The 18133-nt window shown below is 51.5% G+C and overlaps 3 protein-coding genes across 5 annotated transcripts; 2 read left to right on the forward strand and 1 right to left on the reverse strand.

Annotated features, from left to right (window-relative positions):
* The first annotated feature begins 768 nt into the window (after window positions 1-768).
* Window positions 769-4591, forward strand: VTN (vitronectin). 2 transcript variants are annotated; one of them, XM_067020422.1, is made up of 10 exons: window positions 773-856; window positions 1390-1510; window positions 1696-1819; window positions 1913-2032; window positions 2109-2456; window positions 2534-2673; window positions 2935-3091; window positions 3258-3410; window positions 3819-4163; window positions 4395-4591. In XM_067020422.1, exons 2-10 carry the CDS (start codon window positions 1496-1498, stop codon window positions 4505-4507), a joined length of 1515 nt encoding a protein of 504 aa, XP_066876523.1. In that variant the 5' UTR covers window positions 773-856; window positions 1390-1495; the 3' UTR covers window positions 4508-4591. The 2 variants fall into 2 exon arrangements, with proteins under 2 accessions (XP_058903341.1, XP_066876523.1); XM_059047358.2 differs by lacking the exon at window positions 1390-1510 and having other exon boundaries at window positions 769-856.
* A 1483-nt stretch (window positions 4592-6074) lies between these two features.
* On the forward strand, window positions 6075-7165 carry SEBOX (SEBOX homeobox). The gene is made up of 3 exons (XM_059047383.2): window positions 6075-6143; window positions 6307-6467; window positions 6634-7165. Exons 1-3 carry the CDS (start codon window positions 6113-6115, stop codon window positions 7012-7014), a joined length of 573 nt encoding a protein of 190 aa, XP_058903366.1. The 5' UTR covers window positions 6075-6112; the 3' UTR covers window positions 7015-7165.
* Window positions 7166-13045: 5880 nt separating this feature from the next.
* On the reverse strand, window positions 13046-18118 carry TMEM199 (transmembrane protein 199). Of its 2 annotated transcripts, none has more exons than XM_059047373.2 (6): window positions 17837-18118; window positions 16036-16109; window positions 15617-15706; window positions 15062-15104; window positions 14736-14848; window positions 13046-14437 (listed from the first exon to the last, which is right to left on the reverse strand). In XM_059047373.2, the coding sequence occupies exons 1-6, from the start codon at window positions 18045-18047 to the stop codon at window positions 14342-14344; spliced, it is 627 nt and encodes a 208-aa protein (XP_058903356.1). In that variant the 5' UTR covers window positions 18048-18118; the 3' UTR covers window positions 13046-14341. The 2 variants fall into 2 exon arrangements, with proteins under 2 accessions (XP_058903356.1, XP_058903357.1); XM_059047374.2 differs by having other exon boundaries at window positions 13046-14434; window positions 17837-18093.
* Between the last annotated feature and the right edge of the window lie 15 nt (window positions 18119-18133).

Genomic DNA, 18133 nt, shown 5'->3' on the forward strand with positions numbered 1-18133 from the left:
ATGGGGTTTCAGGGGACATCCCTGGAAAGGCGGGGCCGGGCGGAGCGACCCAGACCTTGGGAAAAGGAGGAACAGAGAGGGGACCAGGGGGAAGAAGATGAAAGAGGGAGGGTGGAGAGAAGGGTAACAGGCAAGGGCACCGACCAGAAGTTTGGGGGAGGGGTGAGGGCAGGATATTGGACGAAGAGGTTGGGGAAGGGGATGCAGGCCCAGATGCAGGGGACAGGCGGGAGGAGAGAGCGGGAAGGCGAGGAGTGGACCCAGGGGCCGGAGGGTCTAGAAAGCAGCAACCAGAACAAAGAACGGTTCCAGTTCCGTCTAGGTTCGCAGAGATGCTCTGCAGCAGCCCCGCCCCTGAGAAGCTGTGGTCAGGAAGCCGACGCCCCCCCCTCGGTCTCGCGGGGCTCCTCCCCTGCCGCCTGCGTAGCCCCACCCCCAAGTCTTCTCCAGCTACGCCCACACGCTGGCCAGGCCTCTCCCCCTAGTCACGTCCCCTGCCCCCTCTACTGGTTGCAGGGGAAGGAGGTGGGAGGCGGAAGGACTGCTTGGGTTTTACGTTGGAGACACTGGGATGACACTGGAATGTGAGGGCAACACGGTTGAGTGTGCCTTTGCCCTAGTAGTGGTTAATGCAATCATAATAGCAATTCTTGAGACACTTCATGCCTGTTTCTCAATTGAGTCTTACATCATGCCTACGAGGTAGCAATTACTGCTCCCATTTAACAGCCCAACCGACTGAGGTCCATGGAGAAGATTCTCCAAAGCCACACTCCCCCTCTGATTATAGAACAGAAAAAAAGCATCGGAATCTCTGAGGATCACACACCTCCAGGTGGTGGGAGGACTTCCAGAGGTAAGTGAACCCCTGAAAGTGGGCACAAAATCAGGCGTTGTGTGCCAGTGAGCATTTTCTAGGTAGAGGGATCCTATTTCTCACTAGAGCCTAAAAGTGTGGGGAACTGGGCCACTTGTTACCGATGGGGGAGGATGAGGGTGGGGACAGGGGGTGGCCTGCTGAGAAGCAGTAAATTAGTGGAAGACTCAGGAATCACATCCAGTCCAAAGGGTTAATATTCACCCAACTTACCGTGCTGTGAAGACCAGCTTGGGGACATCAGTGCACCCTAGAGATGAACCCAGAAATGAAACTTTGTTCTTTTATGATAAAAAAAATTTCCCGAGCTCCTACCCCCTCTTTCACTGCCCTAAATACACAAGGGGTGGGTGAACCACCCAGCCAGGGATGTGCCTGATCAAACAGATCACAGGTCAATAACCACTAATGGGGAATGAAGTTGGAGCTACTCCAGGAGTTGGGCATTTTGTCTGCTTTAGCTCCCCAAACCCTGTGAGGCGAGTCTAATTAGTCTCGTTTTGCCAAAAAAGAGAACTAGGGCAGCTAAAGCAGTTTGCCCAAGGGCCCACAGCCCATGAGCAGCAGAGTGGGACTTCTTTCTGGCCTCCGGATTCACTGTGCTGGTGCTCTTCGGAGATGCCTCTGAGCTTGGTAAGGATCCCATTCACAGCTCTCCCAGGCCCGGAGTTCCAGGAACATGAGCCTCTGCTGCAACAGCCTCTGGGGTCGGGGCACTGGGGGCTGGGCTGGGAGTTGAGCAAACAGAGCAGTAGAAAAGGCAGCTCCTCTTCTCTGGCTCCCCTCCTCCTTGCCTTGCCACTCCCTCCCTTCCTCAGGCATCAGAGCAGAGACCACAGAGAACCTACTTCACCAGGCTCAAGGCTGGAGGCCCTGCCATGGCATCCCCAAGGCCCCTTCTGAAGCTGGCCCTGCTGGCGTGGGTTGTTCTGGCTGACCAAGGTGCCAGAGGGTGTTGGTGGCCGTTTGGGTCAATGTAGGGTGGGCAAGGGTGGTCTGGGCTTGTCCGTGCCCACTGATACCCCCTCCCCACAGAGTCGTGCAAGGGCCGCTGCACTGAGGGCTTCAACGCCGACAGGAAGTGTCAGTGTGACGAGCTCTGCTCTTACTACCAGAGCTGCTGCTCCGACTACGAGGCTGAGTGCAAGCCCCAAGGTGTGTTCAGAGTGGCTGGGTGGGACTGGGGTCCGCTCTGCAGCTGGAGACTCACTACCGCCCTCCCTGCCTGCAGTGACTCGTGGGGATGTATTCACTCTGCCAGAAGACGAGTACAGCTTCCATGACTACCACGAGGAGACCAGATCCAATACCAGCGTCCAGGCACAGCCACAGAGCCCCACCCCGACTTCGGTTGTGCAGGCCCAGCCTGAAGTGACTCCTGAGCGGACACCTGTTCTGAACCCTGAGGAAGAAGCCCCAGGACCTGAGCGGGGGCACTCAGAGCCTGAGGTGGGGCCCCTGAGGCCCGAGACTGGTAATCTAGGGATCTCCGAGTCCCCAGCAGAGGAAGAGCAGTGCAGTGGGAAGCCCTTTGATGCCTTCACCGACCTCAAGAATGGTTCCCTCTTTGCCTTCCGAGGTGACTCGAGGGGAAGGTTATGGGGGTAGGGGTCTGCCCCAGGAGCATCCTCCCTCACACAGCCTCCCTCCCTCTAGGGCTCTACTGCTATGAGCTGGATGAAAAGGCCGTGAGGCCTGGGTACCCCAAGCTCATCCGCGACGTCTGGGGCATCGAGGGTCCCCTTGATGCTGCCTTCACCCGCATCAACTGTCAGGGGAAGACCTACCTCTTCAAGGTGCCAGGCCCAGGGGCTGTGGGTCAGGGGCCGAGCGTATCTAGGCAAGAAGTTGAGCGCTGCTGCGCCCAGGATCAAAGTGGGCGAGAAGGCCGGATTCTGGCCTGTGGTCCCTGGCTGGGACTCTGTGAGGACACAAAAGCCCAAGGCTCCGGGTCCTGGGTGACAAGCCTGGAACTCGGGCTGACGCCTTGGGTGGGGACGCTGCCTCTGTGCACAGCCAACTGCCTCCTCGCCCTCTTCTCCTTCCCGACCCCTTAGGGTAGTCAGTACTGGCGCTTTGAGGATGGTGTCCTGGACCCCGATTTCCCCCGCAACATCTCTGAAGGCTTCAAGGGCATTCCGGACAACGTGGACGCAGCCTTGGCCCTCCCCGCCTATAGCTACTTTGGCCAGGAGCGGGTCTACTTCTTCAAGGGTACTCGGGAGGTGGGAGGGAGGGTGCGCATGCGCTGCAGCAGTCTTGGTCTTCTTTAAACTTCACTGGCGACAGGCCTCAGATTATCCCCACCCCCCTTGCCAGGAGCTCCCAGCTTCCACAGCCTCTGGGTTTTCCAGTCTTGCTCATGGCCACCCTTCCCCAGGCAAACAGTACTGGGAGTACAAGTTCCAGCAGCAGCCCCGTCAAGAGGAGTGCGAAGGCAGCTCCCAGTCGGCCGTGTTTGAACACTTTGCCCTGATGCAGCGGGACAGCTGGAAGAACATCTTCAGACTTCTCTTCTGGGGCAGCCCCTCTGGTACAGAGGGAGGGCAAGTCTTGCTTCCCCATCCAGAGGGCTGGGATCCCTCAGGGTAGAGTTTAGGGCTGAGCTGGCCTGAGGGGCTGTGACTGTGCCTCTATGGGTCAAAAGCTGTTTGCCCAGGCCAGACTTTGCTTTTGTTGACCTTTGTGTGGGAGGCTTGCCTCCACCGGGACCCCACACCTTGGACTTTGCCTAGCACAGCCAGGAGCGCAGCAGCGGGGAGAAGGAGGGGCTGTAGCTGAGGCAACTCGGGAGGGATATGGTGGAGGGAGGCCAGGGGAAAGCGTACTGAACAGGCAGTCGCAAGGCTGGGCTCCGCCATTAACTTGCTGTGTGTCCTTGGACAAGGCATAGCCCATCCTTGACCTCCAGGGCTCCCCATTAACCCCTTCCTTGCCACAGGTGGTGCTGGAAAGCCCAGGTTCATCAGCCAGGACTGGCTCGGTTTGCCTGGACAAGTGGATGCGGCCATGGCTGGCCACATCTACATCTCAGGCTTAGCTCCCCGCTCCTCTCGGACCAAGATGACCAAGTCTGTGCGTCGCAATCGTAAACGCTACCGCTCACGCCGTGGCCGTGGCCGCGGCCGCAGCCGCAGCCAGAACCCCTACCGGCAATCTCATTCCACCTGGCTGTCCTCGTTCTCCAGTGAGGAGATAGGCCTGGGAGACTATGATAACTACAGGATGGACTGGCTTGTGCCTGCCAACTGTGAGCCCACCCAGAGCGTCTACTTCTTCTCAGGAGGTGGGAGCCCTTGCCAGCCCTGTAGCTGGGCTAGCTGGGTCATCCCTGCTGTCCCTGGTCCCCATGGGCTGAACACAGCCCTTGAGTGGTGACTCCAAAATGCCAGGCCGGGAGTCCTCTGGTGCATTGCGGATGTTCGCTTACCCTTCCAGGAGAGACCCAGGTCTTCTTAGGGCAGGATGGGCAGGGCCAGGCAGGGTCTTATGCAGCCTCTCCCAACCTCTCTTCCAGACAAGTACTACCGAGCAAACCTTCGCACGCGGCGAGTGGATGCTGTGATCCCTCCCTACCCACGCTCCATCGCCAAGTACTGGCTAGGCTGCCCAGTCCCTGCCCACGAGTAGGAATCCGAGTCCAAACAGCTGGGCCTCTGCTGCCCCCTCCTCCAACATCCTCCTCCCAGCTCAATAAAGATCCCTTGGCCCTGAGTTTAAGACTACTGTCCTGACTGGGGTGGACAGGCAGGAGGTAGGGATCTGCCTGGGTAAAGGAGGGGATCTTGGTCAGTCAGGGTGACTTGGGGGAGGGGACAGAGAAGATCCTTCTTTGTGTCCACCCTGTGTTGGGCTCAGGCCCTCTCCATGAGCCAGAAAAGCTGTGGGTTGGGAGAGCCTCATGAGAACAATCCTTCCTCGCACACGGAGCAGCCCCCAGCAACCCACCAGCAGCTAAGCAGGAGCCTGGACCCCTCGAAGGATGACAGGAGTCACCCAGCTACCCTACCCAGCCCTGGGTTTGTTTTGCCTCTTGTCATTGACCATGGTCTTGGAAGGGGCAGGGGGGCAGGAGGTGGTGGGTTCCAGCTCAGATTTTCTGCCCATCCTGGACCTGAAATGCTGTTAGCTCAGACCCTTGGGTCCCTGGGGAAGCGGTCACTGTGCTCCCCCAAACCTATCCGATGATAATGGACCTTTGAGGTCTCTGTCTTGGGTCTGGGGTGCAGAGTACTGAGGCAGGAGAGACAGGAAGGGCAGGAACTGAAAGGAAATTCAAATGCACCTATTTCTCTTAGAAAAGTGGCCCAGAAGACTTCCAGATGATGAGTACACTGTTAAAAACAAACATCTTGGGCTTCCCTGGTGGCGCAGTGGTTGAGAGTCCGCCTGCCGATGCAGGGGACACGGGTTCGTGCCCCGGTCCAGGAAGATCCCACGTGCCGCGGAGCGGCTGGGCCCGCGAGCCATGGCCGCTGAGCCTGCGCGTCCGGAGCCTGTGCTCCGCAACGGGAGAGGCCACTACAGTGAGAGGCCCGCGTACCGCAAAAAAACAAAACAAACAAACCAACCACAAAAACAAACATCTTTCTCAAAACCCCTCAAATGTACTTGTGGAACCTCCTCTGGTTCCAAGTTCCCGGACTGTAGGAAGTCCATCTGGGCTCTGGAAGGGCCAGGGACAAAGGGCTAGGTGCAGGCAATGCTCCAAAGCAGAACTGAGGGTGATCTGGTGGCGACATCTGCTCCCAGCCCTGCTGAGGGGAGGGTGGCTGCCGCTCATCTGCTGTCCAGCTTCTCATCCTGTCCAGCTTCCCCAGCCCCATCCTCAGTTGTGGGATAGGACTCCACCCGCTCTCCCCCGAGGCAGCCAGCACCAGAGCCCCAGGAGGAGCAATCTAGAGAGGGATCTCGTTGGCTTCCTAGACGGAGCCCTTGGGAGGATTTTCACAAAGTACAGGATTTCAGACACAGACTGCCAGAGTTTGAGCTTTGAGGAGGGCGGGCTGGGGCCAGCTTCTTTTGTGAAGCCCCAGAGGAAAAGGATTGCTCCACCCATACCTCTGCAAGCCCCCTTTTCCTCCGGGGCTTCTCAGCCCTCCTCGAGCTGGACGCTAAACCTCCCGCCTCCTGGAGGCGGGGCCAGCCTTCTGAGCAGGATAAAACTCCACGCGGAGGGGAGCGGTGTGGGCACAGCCTTGGCATGGCCATCTGGCTCCTAACTGTGCCGGCCCCATGGCCAGCCCAGTGGACGCGTCCCCTGCAGGTGATCTGGTGGGGAAAGGGTGGGCAGGGAGAGGGTGTGGGGAAGGTACGATGGGGAAGGTTGAAGAGGGGTGGGGAGTAGGGGCTCCAGGGTCTGTTGGCTTTGATGCTGCAGTGGAGGCTCTTGCAAGGAGTCCTGACTTGACCCCCATCCTGGCCTGCAGGCCATGCCAGTGGGTTGGGTCCCCACCGGAGAAAGAGGACTACCTTCAGCAGAGGGCAGCTGCTGGAGTTGGAGCGGGTGTTTGCAGCACGGCCTTACCCCGACATCGGCACCCGTGAGCACCTGGCCCGGGTCACCTGCCTTCCTGAGGCCAAGATACAGGTGAGCTGGGCCCCCGCCCCCAGGGTCGGGGTGATCTCACACAGCAGCTTGCTAAGCTTGACTCACAGTCTCTTCTCTCTGGATAGCCTGCCTCCAGGTTGTGCTTTCCCTGTACCTGGGGGGAGGGGATGCTGGCACCAGAAGAGACTCCTTCTTTCCTTACCAGGTGTGGTTCCAGAACCGCAGAGCCAAGAGAATCAAGAATAGGAAACCAGGAGGCCTAAGTCCCAGGCCCGAGCCTCCCCAGAGATCCCTTTCTCTTCCGGACACCATCCAGCAGTCCTGGGAGCCCCGCACCCTTGGCCAGCCTCCACCCTCCAACAGCACAGCTCAGTGTGCCTCTGTGTGTCGACATGCCTCCTGTCCAGCTCCTGGCTTGGGTCCAGGGCAGGGCTGGGCAGGGGCTAAAGGTACGGCCCCATGGGGACCAGCTGGGGCTTCAGGGGTCCACATCTCTTCAGAGCGAGCTACTCCCCAGACCTCACTGGGCAGCCTGTCTGACCTCATCTATGCCTCGGCCATTGTCACCAACCTGGACCACTCCTAATCTAGGTCTAGAACTTGCAAGTCCCTTCCTCTGGCTCCTGTAGCCCATCCTGCCCCTTCGGACTGAACACACCAGAAGTGTATCCCCTGCCCTCTCCTTTTACACAAGGGAGTTCTCTTATGGGAAGGAAGTTTAGCTCGGGGATCCCTCTCTTCCACTGTCCTCCAGGCCAGCCTAGATGCGGGTGCTATGGAGTGACAAGGGCCTGGCTTCTGCCACCCAGCACCCCGTCCCTCCAGGGACACCTGCTCATCATCTCGGCAGGAGGTACCTACAGAGGGATGAAGTAGGAGCCCATGTCTCCCACTTCTCCTGCCAGGCCTGGTCCCCAATTCTTCTCATCCCAGCTGACAACACGTCCTCCCTCTAAAGGGGAATGGGCAGCTGCCCCTCACCCAGGGGCCCTTCAGGCCATTACCTAACTGACTGTTAAGTGAGCTAGGAGACTGCTGACCCTAATTTTAGACTGCAGGGATCACTCCTTTTACAGTTCAGGGCCCCCTCTCCTGTCCTCCTGCCACCTGGCTGAATTAATCAGAACCATGGATCTGAAGAAGGAGTGATATTAAAGTAGAAATAGGAACGCAGGGCTTATGTTGATTTAATTTTCACAAATATCATATTGGCTGCCCTCTGACCTGGGGCTGCAGAGACAACCTGACAGATGCAGGATTGGGGTGGGTGTGGTGCCTGCGGCAGCGTTGGGTTTTGGTATCACTGTCATCTGTAATACCGACTAATCTCCAAATAAAACCCAAACTCTGTACCTTAATCTGGATTGTTGTGTGCTGCAAATGAATTGGGACGGGGGCGTTTGCTTTTGAAATTTATCTCCATCACCTAATCCCTAAATAGGGCCAGGTTCCCTGCAGATTCTGGGTGGGAGGTATTACCCAGGCTTCTGCTGGGATTGGTTAGAGGGAGAGTTAATCGAAGGGCTTAGGGCTCTGGCTGACAGACCCTGGAGAGATGGGAGCCTCAGCTGCATCCCCTGCTCCTGGTCCCACTTGTTCCAGGACACTCCAGCTGCCTCCACTTCTGGAGCTGCTCTGCCTCAGAAAGAAAATCTTGGGATCTGCAGTTGGTCTGTGCTGGATTCAAATCCTGGATGCTATGTAATCTTGGAACTCTGCAAAAGTCTATGAGCCCGAAAAATGGGGATGATAATATTCATCTCCTTTCTGTTTTGGGAACGAGAAGCAATAATGGAGGTGAAGGGCTTCACGTGGTGCGTGACACGCTGTAAAAGCTCTCAATGCACGCTAGGTCCCGTTCCCTCTCCCTACGGCGGGCCATGAGAAACTGGGAAGGTCCCAAACTTCTTGCTCCTCTGGTCTCCTGCCAAGGACTCCCCTTTCTCCCTGGGAAGCCCTGGACCCAGACTGCACTGGAGAAAGCATGGTATAGTGAGACAGAGGGAGTGGCTGGGGCTGAGAGCAGACAGAGTTCCCTTCTCTGGGATGAGAACTAGAGGACAGGTCACCTGATTCCTATTTCTCATTCTGACCTTGCAAATGGAGGCCACCTGCACCGTGGCCATTTCCTCAGCAGGCACTAAGGCTTGGACTGCTTTAGTCCCGGAAGCCAGCCCGTAAAGGAGTTCTAAATTACTCAGTGCCACAGGAACCTATTGGCTTGTGAGTAGGGGGCTGGGATCAGGTAAGGATGCCATCCCAAGAAAGAGGGGTGTGTGGGGAATGACTGAGAAGATGCCCTGGGTCAGAAGCTATTTAAGAAGCCCTGCTCCACGGGAATTCCCTGGCTGTCCAGTGGTTAGGACTTGGTCCTTTCACTGCTGTGGGCCCAGGTTCGATCACTGGTTGGGGAACTAAGGTCCCACAAACTGCTTGGCAAAAAAAAAAAAAGAAGGCCTGCTCTTTATCTAAAATTTGGGAGTCTTCCAACCTGAATCCAGGTATATGGAGGCCGTGAAAACTTGAGGCTGTGTGGGCACCCCGGCCCACGGAGTTTAGCACAGGTAAGTACAGCCATGACTCTCCACAAAGCTTCAGTGTAAGCTTTTTTTTTTTTTTTTTTTCGGTACGCGGGCCTCTCACTGCTGTGGCCTCTCCCGTTACGGAGCACAGGCTCCGGACGCGCAGGCTCAGCGGCCATGGCTCACGGGCCCAGCCGTTCCACGGCATAGTGGGATCTTCCCAGACCGGGGCACGAACCTGCGTCCCCTGCATCGGCAAGCGGACTCTCAACCACTGCGCCACCAGGGAAGCCCAGCTTTTTTTTTTTTTTCCTCATGTTTCAGGGTTGTATAACACCTTATTTTGCACAATAATATCTTTGTATAATAATTTTTATTTTAAAATGTATTTATTACTGTAATCTACTTAATCATCTTACTGCTGATTTTTAAGTTGAATCCAATATAGAATTTTTTTTTTTTTTTGGCCGCACCGCTCAGCTTGCAAGATATTAGTTCCCCAACCAGGGATTGAACCCAGTCCCATGGAGCACCAAGTCCTAACCATGATGTCTCCATGTTGCCTGTGAAGTGAAGGCTCATGTCTGCCCAGTTCAATGCTTCTCACCCTTCTCACCCTGGAGTTGATAAATTATCAACTTTCATCTTTCCCTTTTTAAAAATTTTTTTTGGGCTGCACCACGCGGCTTGCAAGATCTTAGTTCCCCAACCAGGGATCAAACCCATGCTCCCTGCAATGGAAATGCAGAGTCCTAACCACTGGACTGCCAGGGAATTCCCTCCGATATAGAATTTTATTATTAGATGTAACTCTGAGGTAAACACTGGCATGTATTACAAACATCACTTACAGATATTGATAAATCACTTTTTTGTGTGGGTAGCTTTTATTTTTATTTATTTTTAGGGGGATCCTATTGAACTTTATTTGGTTTTGGTGCTTTAACATTTTTTAAAAAATTTTATACTGGAATATAGTTGATTTACGATGTTGTGTTAGTTTCAGGTGTACAGCAAAGTGATTCAGTTATACATATAGATATATCTATTCTTTTTCAGATTATTTTCCATTATAGGTTATTACAAGATATTGAGTATAGTTCCCCGTGGTACACAGTAAGTCCCTGTTGATTTATCTACTTTATATATAGAAGTGTGTATATGTTAATCCCAACCTCCTAATTTATCCCTCCCCTAACTCTTTCCCCTTTGGTAACCGTAAGTTTGTTTTCTAAGTCTGGGAATCTGTTTCTGTTTTGTAAATAAATTCATTTGTATCATTTTTTTAGATTCCACATATAAGTGATATTATATGATATCTTTCTCTAACTTACCTCACTTAGTATGATAATCTCTAGGTCCATCCCTGTTGCTGCAAATAGCATTATTTCATTCTTTTTTATGGCTGAGATAAATTGCTTTCTAAAAGGGTTGTCGGTTGGGCTTCCCTGGTGGCGCAGTGGTTGAGAATCCGCCTGCCGATGCAGGAAACACGGGTTCATGCCCCGGTCCGGGAAGATCCCACGTGCCGCGGAGCGGCTGGGCCCGTGAGCCATGGCCGCTGAGCCTGCGCGTCCGGAGCCTGTGCTCCGCAATGGGAGAAGCCACAGCAGTGAGAGGCCCGCATACTGCAAAAAAAAAAAAAAAAAAAGGGTTGTTGGTTTGCTTGTTTGCTTTTTTTAGATACTTTTTATTTTTTATAAACTGATTATTTATTTATTTATTTATTTTTGGCTGCCTTGGGTCTTTGTTGCTACGCGTGGGACCTCTCTAGCTGCGGCGAGCGGGGGCCACTACTCACCGCGGTGCGCAGGCCTCTCACTGTGGTGTCCTGTTGCGGATCACGGGCTCCAGGCATGCGGGCTCAGTAGTTGTGGCGCATGGGCGTAGCCGCTCTGCTGCATGTGGGATCCCCCGGGACCAGGCCCTGAACCCGTGTCCCCCGCACTGGCAGGCAGACTCCCAACCACTGTGCCAACAGGGAAGTCCCTACTTTTTTGTGTGTGTGTGTGTGGTACGCGGGCCTCTCACCGCTGTGGCCTCTCCCGTTGCGGAGCACAGGCTCCGGACACGCAGGCTCAGTGGCCACGGCTCACTGGCCCAGCCGTTCCTCGGCATGTGGGATCTTCCCGGACCGGGGTACGAACCCGTGTCCCCTGCATCGGCAGGCGGACTCCCAACCACTGCGCCACCAGGGAAGCCCCCTACATATTTTTTAAACACCTCTTTTTGCTGATCCCTGATGTAGATCAGAACTGTCCAGATATCTTTAGGTCAGTGTGTGAAATGTTTTCCTCTAAGAAGAGTTGAAATGGAGGATGGTTCTATATTACTGACTAAAGCCAAAGAGCAAAGTCATGATCAGTTTAATCCCCAAGTCTGTCTTATGGCACATGAGTTGTCAGGCTCCCTAACACCAAAGCTTAATAGTGACCCCACAAAAGTATAGGCAGTATTCTCCACTCTTCCCTCGAGCACCCTAAGCATGAAGTAAAAGAAAGGAGAGAGAATATAGAAAACTAGGAACTGCATCAGACACAATGCATACTTCAACCTCAGACTCCTGAAGGTCAGGAAGAGAAAAAAAGAGCTAACAATTATTAAGCACATGGTGAGAATGAGTTCCCACTCCATGTTAGTACTTCATATGTACTTTCATTTGACCAATTTTCTAACTTTAGGAAGAGACTGAATAGTGTTAAGTGTGGAGAATGGTGACATGACAGCCAAGGACCAGGGGTTCTAGTTTTGGCTCTAATAAGCTCTGTGGCCTTGGACAGGCCGGGTGATCCTCCTGAATATTAGTGTCTTTGTGAATTGCTTGGTTGGGAAAATTAATCTAAGTTTTTGTGGCATTTAAAAATTCTGTGGTTCTGTTGTTTATTTATTTATTTTTGGCTGTGTCGGGTGTTTGTTGCTACGTGCTGGCTTTCTCTAGTTGCGGCAAGCAGGGGCTACTCTTCGTTGTGGTGCGCAGGCTTCTCATTGCGGTGGCTTCTCTTGTTGCGAAGCACAGGCTCTAAGCACGTGGGCTTCAGTAGTTGCAGTACGTGGGCTCAATAGTTGTGGTGCACAGGCTTAGTTGCTCTGTGGCATGCGGGATCTTCCCAGACCAGGGCACTGTGCCATCAGGGAAGTCCCTGGTTCTCTGTTCTGATTTAATGTTTCAGGAAAAAAATCTGTGTATTTTTTCCCTCATTTTTCTTACTGTTCTCGGCCCATATACCCCAGAGATATTCATTGTCAAAGGTGGAGAATGGAATACAGACCAAAGCAAATAATTCAAATAGATTTTTTAAGCACATAGCATAGATATTGGTCTGAAGGTTAAAGCTCTTTCCATTTGCAAGACCCAGTCACTTGAGAAGGGACGATGTCTACAAGAATTCTAAAAATCTGGCTTGGCTTTGCTTATCAGGAGCAATGAGTGACTCGGTGTAGCTTTTTTTTTTTTTTTTTTTGCGTTATGCGGGCCTCTCACTGTTGTGGCCTCTCCCGTTGCGGAGCACAGGCTCCGGACGCGCAGGCTCAGCGGCCATGGCTCACGGGCCCAGCCGCTCCGCGTCATGTGGGATCTTCCCGGACCAGGGCACGAACCCATGTCCCCTGCATCGGCAGGCAGACTCTCAACCAGTGCGCCACCAGGGAAGCCCTCGGTGTAGTTTTTTAACTCAATTTTAAACAGTCTGGGTTGCTAGAAACACTGTAAAATGCCACCTGTGTTTTTTCTCACAGTTCACATTTCTTCCAATCAACAATAGAAATCCTAAGATTTCTCAACAAAGTTATCTGAGGTGTAACAGAAGGGCCTAAGCCCTCCCTCTCTCTCATGCAGAATATTGCCCTGAGAGGCTGACTTGCTATAATTCAAGAAATTGGCAATATTGTAGAGGAAACATCTACTGAGCCAATGAGTGTATAATTTCTAAGAACAGAATAGTGTCCTGGGGAAAAAAAAAGACCATGGGAGCTCATATACTGAACAAACGGAAAGACAGAATCCACCATTAGAGGCAGACCCTGACCAATTCTCACAACTATGGAAATCTCTGGGCTTTTGTGTTGTCGTGAGATTTGAAACAAGAATACACTGGATACAATAAATATTTATTGGATAAATAATAATGCTGCTATAATTTCTAAATGTCTTATACAGATTCTATCAATACACCACTAACCTAAGTTCTCAGAAGTTTAACATTACATAGAGACTTCAGAACAACCTAGGAGTCCTTGGCTCCATTTAACAAAGGAAAGACCGAAGTTGATCATTTGACCTCTCTCAGCCTCAATTTTGCCTTCTGGAAAAGGGGCCTAAAACCACTTCCTTTTCCAACCTCCAGGATTGTTGTGAAGACAAAAAGCAATCATGTAAAACAATTAGTCAACTGTGAACTTTTACATATTGTTTTGCACTTACCCAAACATATTTAAGAATCCACATAAAATAACCTACATTAGGCTTATGTACAACAATATGTACACATATCATATATATTATAAAGTGTATACTCATATTTATATAATTACACAGATAGTTAAATCTGAAAATAGTCCCCTGTCTACCAAGAATGTTTCCCTTTATTAGGTGAGACAATTCACAGTAGGCACACTCTCCCCACAAATACAAACAAGCACAAGGGGTTTTGCAATTAAAAGCAAACATACTGTTTTGCTATCTGAACTGTTTTCATTTTGGGAAGCAGAGCAAAGGGTGATAGGAAGGTGGGAGGTTTAAGGAGGGCTGGTGAGTGGTGGAGACGGGCAGAAGCATATAGAAAATCTGAGCAAGGCAAGCAGAAGGAAGAAGATGAAGACAGAAACTAAGATTCCAAAAATGTAGCTGCCTTGCTTCTGATTCCACCATCCTATACCACCCGGCTTTCTCTTATTTGATGTCCTCTAATTGGTTCCTCTTCCAGCACAAACCGAAGAAAGGGAATCCCTTCTGCTTTCTTGGAGTCTTCTGATCTAAATTACAGGTCTGCATCAAGATGTGTGGAGTAAGGATGACCACTGATTTCTGCACCTGGGCAAGTTCAAGGCAGTATGGTCTACTTCTGGAAAGGCCTGGATTCTCTTTACTTCCAAAGGAAAAAAAAAAAACAACCCAGCTGCAGCAATGCCCAGAATGGACTGTAGAAGGCAGATGGGCACCGGGTTCAGGAGAATGTACAGAAAGACCAGTTCTTTCCAGTCGTTGTCTGAGTCTCCTCTACCGCCCACTCTGTAAATTGACAGAGGATGAGGCTCCCTGCAGGAACAGCACGTGGTCTTGGCTCGGCCCTCTGACTAACCGGAGCTGAGTACAAAGAGCCTGATGGGTTGACTGAGAATCAGTGATTGGCAGCTGGGAGCCTGGAGTCTCCAGACTTTGATGAGGAAGCACGGTTACAGCTCTCCCAGCTCACCTTCCATCACCCGCACCATGATGTACAGCTCAGCCAGACCCACCACAGAGGCCACGATCAATGCTGCCAGTACCTGCTGGGAAGTGCGAGAACCAGGCTTAGGGGATGCAGGCCAGCTTCCAGCTCTGCAGCCTCTAGCACCTAATAAGGATGGAGAGGACCTCAACCCAGCCCATAAGTTGTGGGGAAGGGAAGGAAAGAGGATCTGGATTCTCTTGAGGTTATTACCTACCCCTATGACTGCTGGATAGATCTAATGTCCCCCTTGTTTATCACATAAATACCTAACCTGTTCAAGGCATTTTCACATACATCCTCCCTTTCCCACTAACATTCCCACCTGGGGCACCCTGCCCTGACCAGTACCTACTCACCGAGGTCATTTCTGTGAAGATATACTGGCTTCCAAGGTAAGTGCAGACGAAGGCAGCTGCCACCGTGACAATGAAGTTAAAGATGGTGATGACCAGAGCCTTCACTGACCTCACTTTGGGGGAGGAGCCCAGGGAAGAAACCGTTAGGTCAGCATCCTCCAAGAGGCCCTTTTATCTCATGGCTGCCTCCCCCCTCAGCTGGGTTTCCCTCCATCAGCAAGCCTGAATAGCTCAGGCTTAAACCCAGAGCACTGGAGTGGGAAGGAGGGCCATGACTGACCAGTCCCAGGGAGAGGCTTTAGCAGCCTGATTTCCTAGTACCTCACCTTGCTTTCCCAGGTCACTGAGGGTTCCACCATGCCTTGAATCCTGGGAAAAAGAAAAAGCAAAGGATTTCAGAATGGAAGCAGCTCAGAGGCAGCCCAGCAAGTATTCATTTGTCAGTCTGGGCTCAGCCCTCTTTATTACCCAACACATTAGTTCTGCCTTCTCCATGGATTTTGTCTAGGACCAGTTGGATTCTTCTCTGCACCACAGGTCAAGCATTTCAGAGGAGAGACATAGGTTCCCAGTACCCCTGTACCCCTCTCCTGCTCTGGGGCAGGAGCATACAGAGAATAGGAGGGAGCCCTGTCAGAAGAATGGCTCCAGGCTCATCCCCACCCTCTACAACCTTTAAAAATCAGTCACTATCTGAGCCCAGAGTCTCAGTAAATGAGTTGGGAATTGTATTTGGCTTGTACGCAGCACAGAGCTTCTACAGTCCCTTAATTGTATACAAACCAAGTTTCTATGTTGCTTCTTTCATCTGTACCTCTTCCCAGAGCAGGGCCCTGCTTTCAGGGGCTACACAGTCCATGTACTGAAGAGCGGGCCCTTACCTGACAGGTGACATTGCGGGTGATCCGCTTATATTCCTCATTGGCCAGCTGTATCTTAATCTTCTCCAGACGGGCAACTAGCTCTGGGTTCTGAGGCAGAAAAATCAAATGAGAAGAATGATATTCCCAGCTTGTTAGAAAGCATGTCACAATCACTAGTTTCAGGGGACAAAGTACTGCTAAGAAGACCCGTGCACCAGTTCTGCCTCCAGTGCTTTGGAAACTTTTTTTTTTTTAATTTTAAATTTCAGTTTTCCAAGCTATCAGACTAGGAGGACAATACCTGGTTCCCCCACCCCAGCATTCAAGGATTTAAAAGACAAATTTTTGAGCCCAAATGTTGATTCATAAATTTGGATGTATCATGAGTAAACCCAACTCAACCGACACCCACTCTCACAAATATATCCCTTACATACCCGAGGAGGCTTCACAACCTCTGGGAGATAGATTTCACTGCCTTCTAGGAGCTCATGAAGGTATAGTGTGGAACCTAGGAAGAAAAGATTTCCATAATGATGCATAGAGCTGAGGTTGAAGGATTAACATCAGAGAAGGGTCTAGCTCTTCAGTTCTTTCTACCAAAATAAAGCATGGCCATGCCTATATCAATTCATCTCCAGGATCACTTTAAACTGGGAAGAAACTAGGACAATCCCACATAAGTATCTCCTAGTGCTACATACTGACTTTAATTGTTGGCTCTCAATTACCAAACCAATGTCACAGCCAATAACATGTAAGCCATTTATATTTGCCTTTAAGTTAGGTAATTTCTGTGGCCACAGCAGAACTTGCCCTAAATAGGTTTAAGGCGTAGTGGTGGCAAATACTCACAGGACACTGTACTAGATGATCTCTAAGGTCTCTTTTAGTTCCAATAATTGAAGAATCTACCTTTCACACTTCTGGGTAGGCTGTTAATTCCAGCAAAAGACCTTACATGTCAGTTAGTCCTACTGCCCCAATGAAGAGAAATGACTTCTCCAAGAAGAGTTAATAGCAGAGTTAGGACTAGAACTCAGATGCTACTACCAGTTCAGATCTTTCAACACACTTTTCCAACATCCTTTATCTAAAAACAAAAACAAACCAAAAAATCCCATTAGGGAATTCCCTGGTGGTCCAGTGGTTAGGACTCTGCACTTTCACTGTTGAGGGCCCAGGTTCAATCCCTGATTGGGGAGCTAAGATCCCACAAGCTGAGCGGCGCAGCCAAAACAAAACAAAACAAACAAACAAAAAACCATCAGATTTGGCACTCTTGCTAAGAAATCCAGTTTCCCAAACAGGGCAAGCTCTCTATGCTAAGTTGTTTTTTAGTGTGGCTTAAAAGAAAGAAACTGAACCTGTGAAGTGGTATTGGGTTAGAACTTGGACTTCCTCAAGGGTCAGGTGGGCCTAAGTGGGCCTGGAAGTAAAGAGGAGGCTCAAGAGAACAGAAACTGCACAAGTAAATTTTGTCATCCACGAAGAATTCCCATGGAAATTATGAAGGGAGTGGGTTCCCCAGGGTTTATGAGGTGACTCTTGGGTTGGCCAGATGATCATTCCATGGGTGAAGGAGAGTGATGGATTTGAAACCCAGTCCCCCTAAAACTGAGTTCCCTTACTGAGTTTATAATTAATCTCTCTATCCAAAACTTTATTCCCTTTCTTGTCCCCTCTAACCTCAGTCCTTTGCTAACAATACTAATGAACCAGAGTCAGGTGACTAAAACCGCTATTGCTGATAACACCTTTAATGTACTAAAAGTGCTGTTATAGATATCATCATTAACCTGCAAACTCAGGTTGTTTCTCCAGGGCAAGGTAAGCTAAGAGACGCCGGAGCCATGGACCACCTGGCCTGAGAATCCGAAATCAGAGACATCCTGACTCGCAAAACAACAATTAGGAAATGTCACATGACAGTGATTATTCCCAGCCTCTTTGTTCTTCTCCCTTAAACGAAAACCCCGTAACTCAGAGACCAAGCTGAAATGGATCTGAGGCTTGTCTCCCACTCCCTTGCTTGGCACCCTGCATTGAACACTGTACTTTCCTTCACCACAACCCTGCCTCAGTAGATTGTCTTTGCTGAGAGTAATGCAAGCCGCGAGTTTGGTTCCGCAACAGATACATCCCTCATAAGAATGCTAGAGGTAGGAAGAAAGACCTCAGGAGAGACTAAACTCTGGCAAAAAAGGAGGCGACTCTGGACTGGAGACTGGGGCTCACCCCTTTCTCTCAGGTACTGATGCAGTTCCCGGATCAGGCGGAAAGAAACCAGGCGAGCGGGGCCAGCCGGGCGATCGCCGCCCTTGTGCTTCTTCCCTAGCACGGCCTCAAGCTCTGCCCGCAGCTTCCCGGGCAGCTGCTCTGGCTCCAGCTCCCCGCCGGGGCCCAAGGCGCGTACAAGTCGCTCGCCAGCTAACAAGCAAGACGCCATGATTAGCCGACTTTAAGGTCAGGTGACCCCGGGCCGGGACTTCCGTCCGCCTCTGCCGGAAGGAGCGCGAAACTCGCGGGGCGGGG

This window comes from Kogia breviceps, chromosome 19 (genome assembly GCF_026419965.1).
Source record: "Kogia breviceps isolate mKogBre1 chromosome 19, mKogBre1 haplotype 1, whole genome shotgun sequence".
Classification (NCBI taxonomy): domain Eukaryota; kingdom Metazoa; phylum Chordata; class Mammalia; order Artiodactyla; family Physeteridae; genus Kogia; species Kogia breviceps.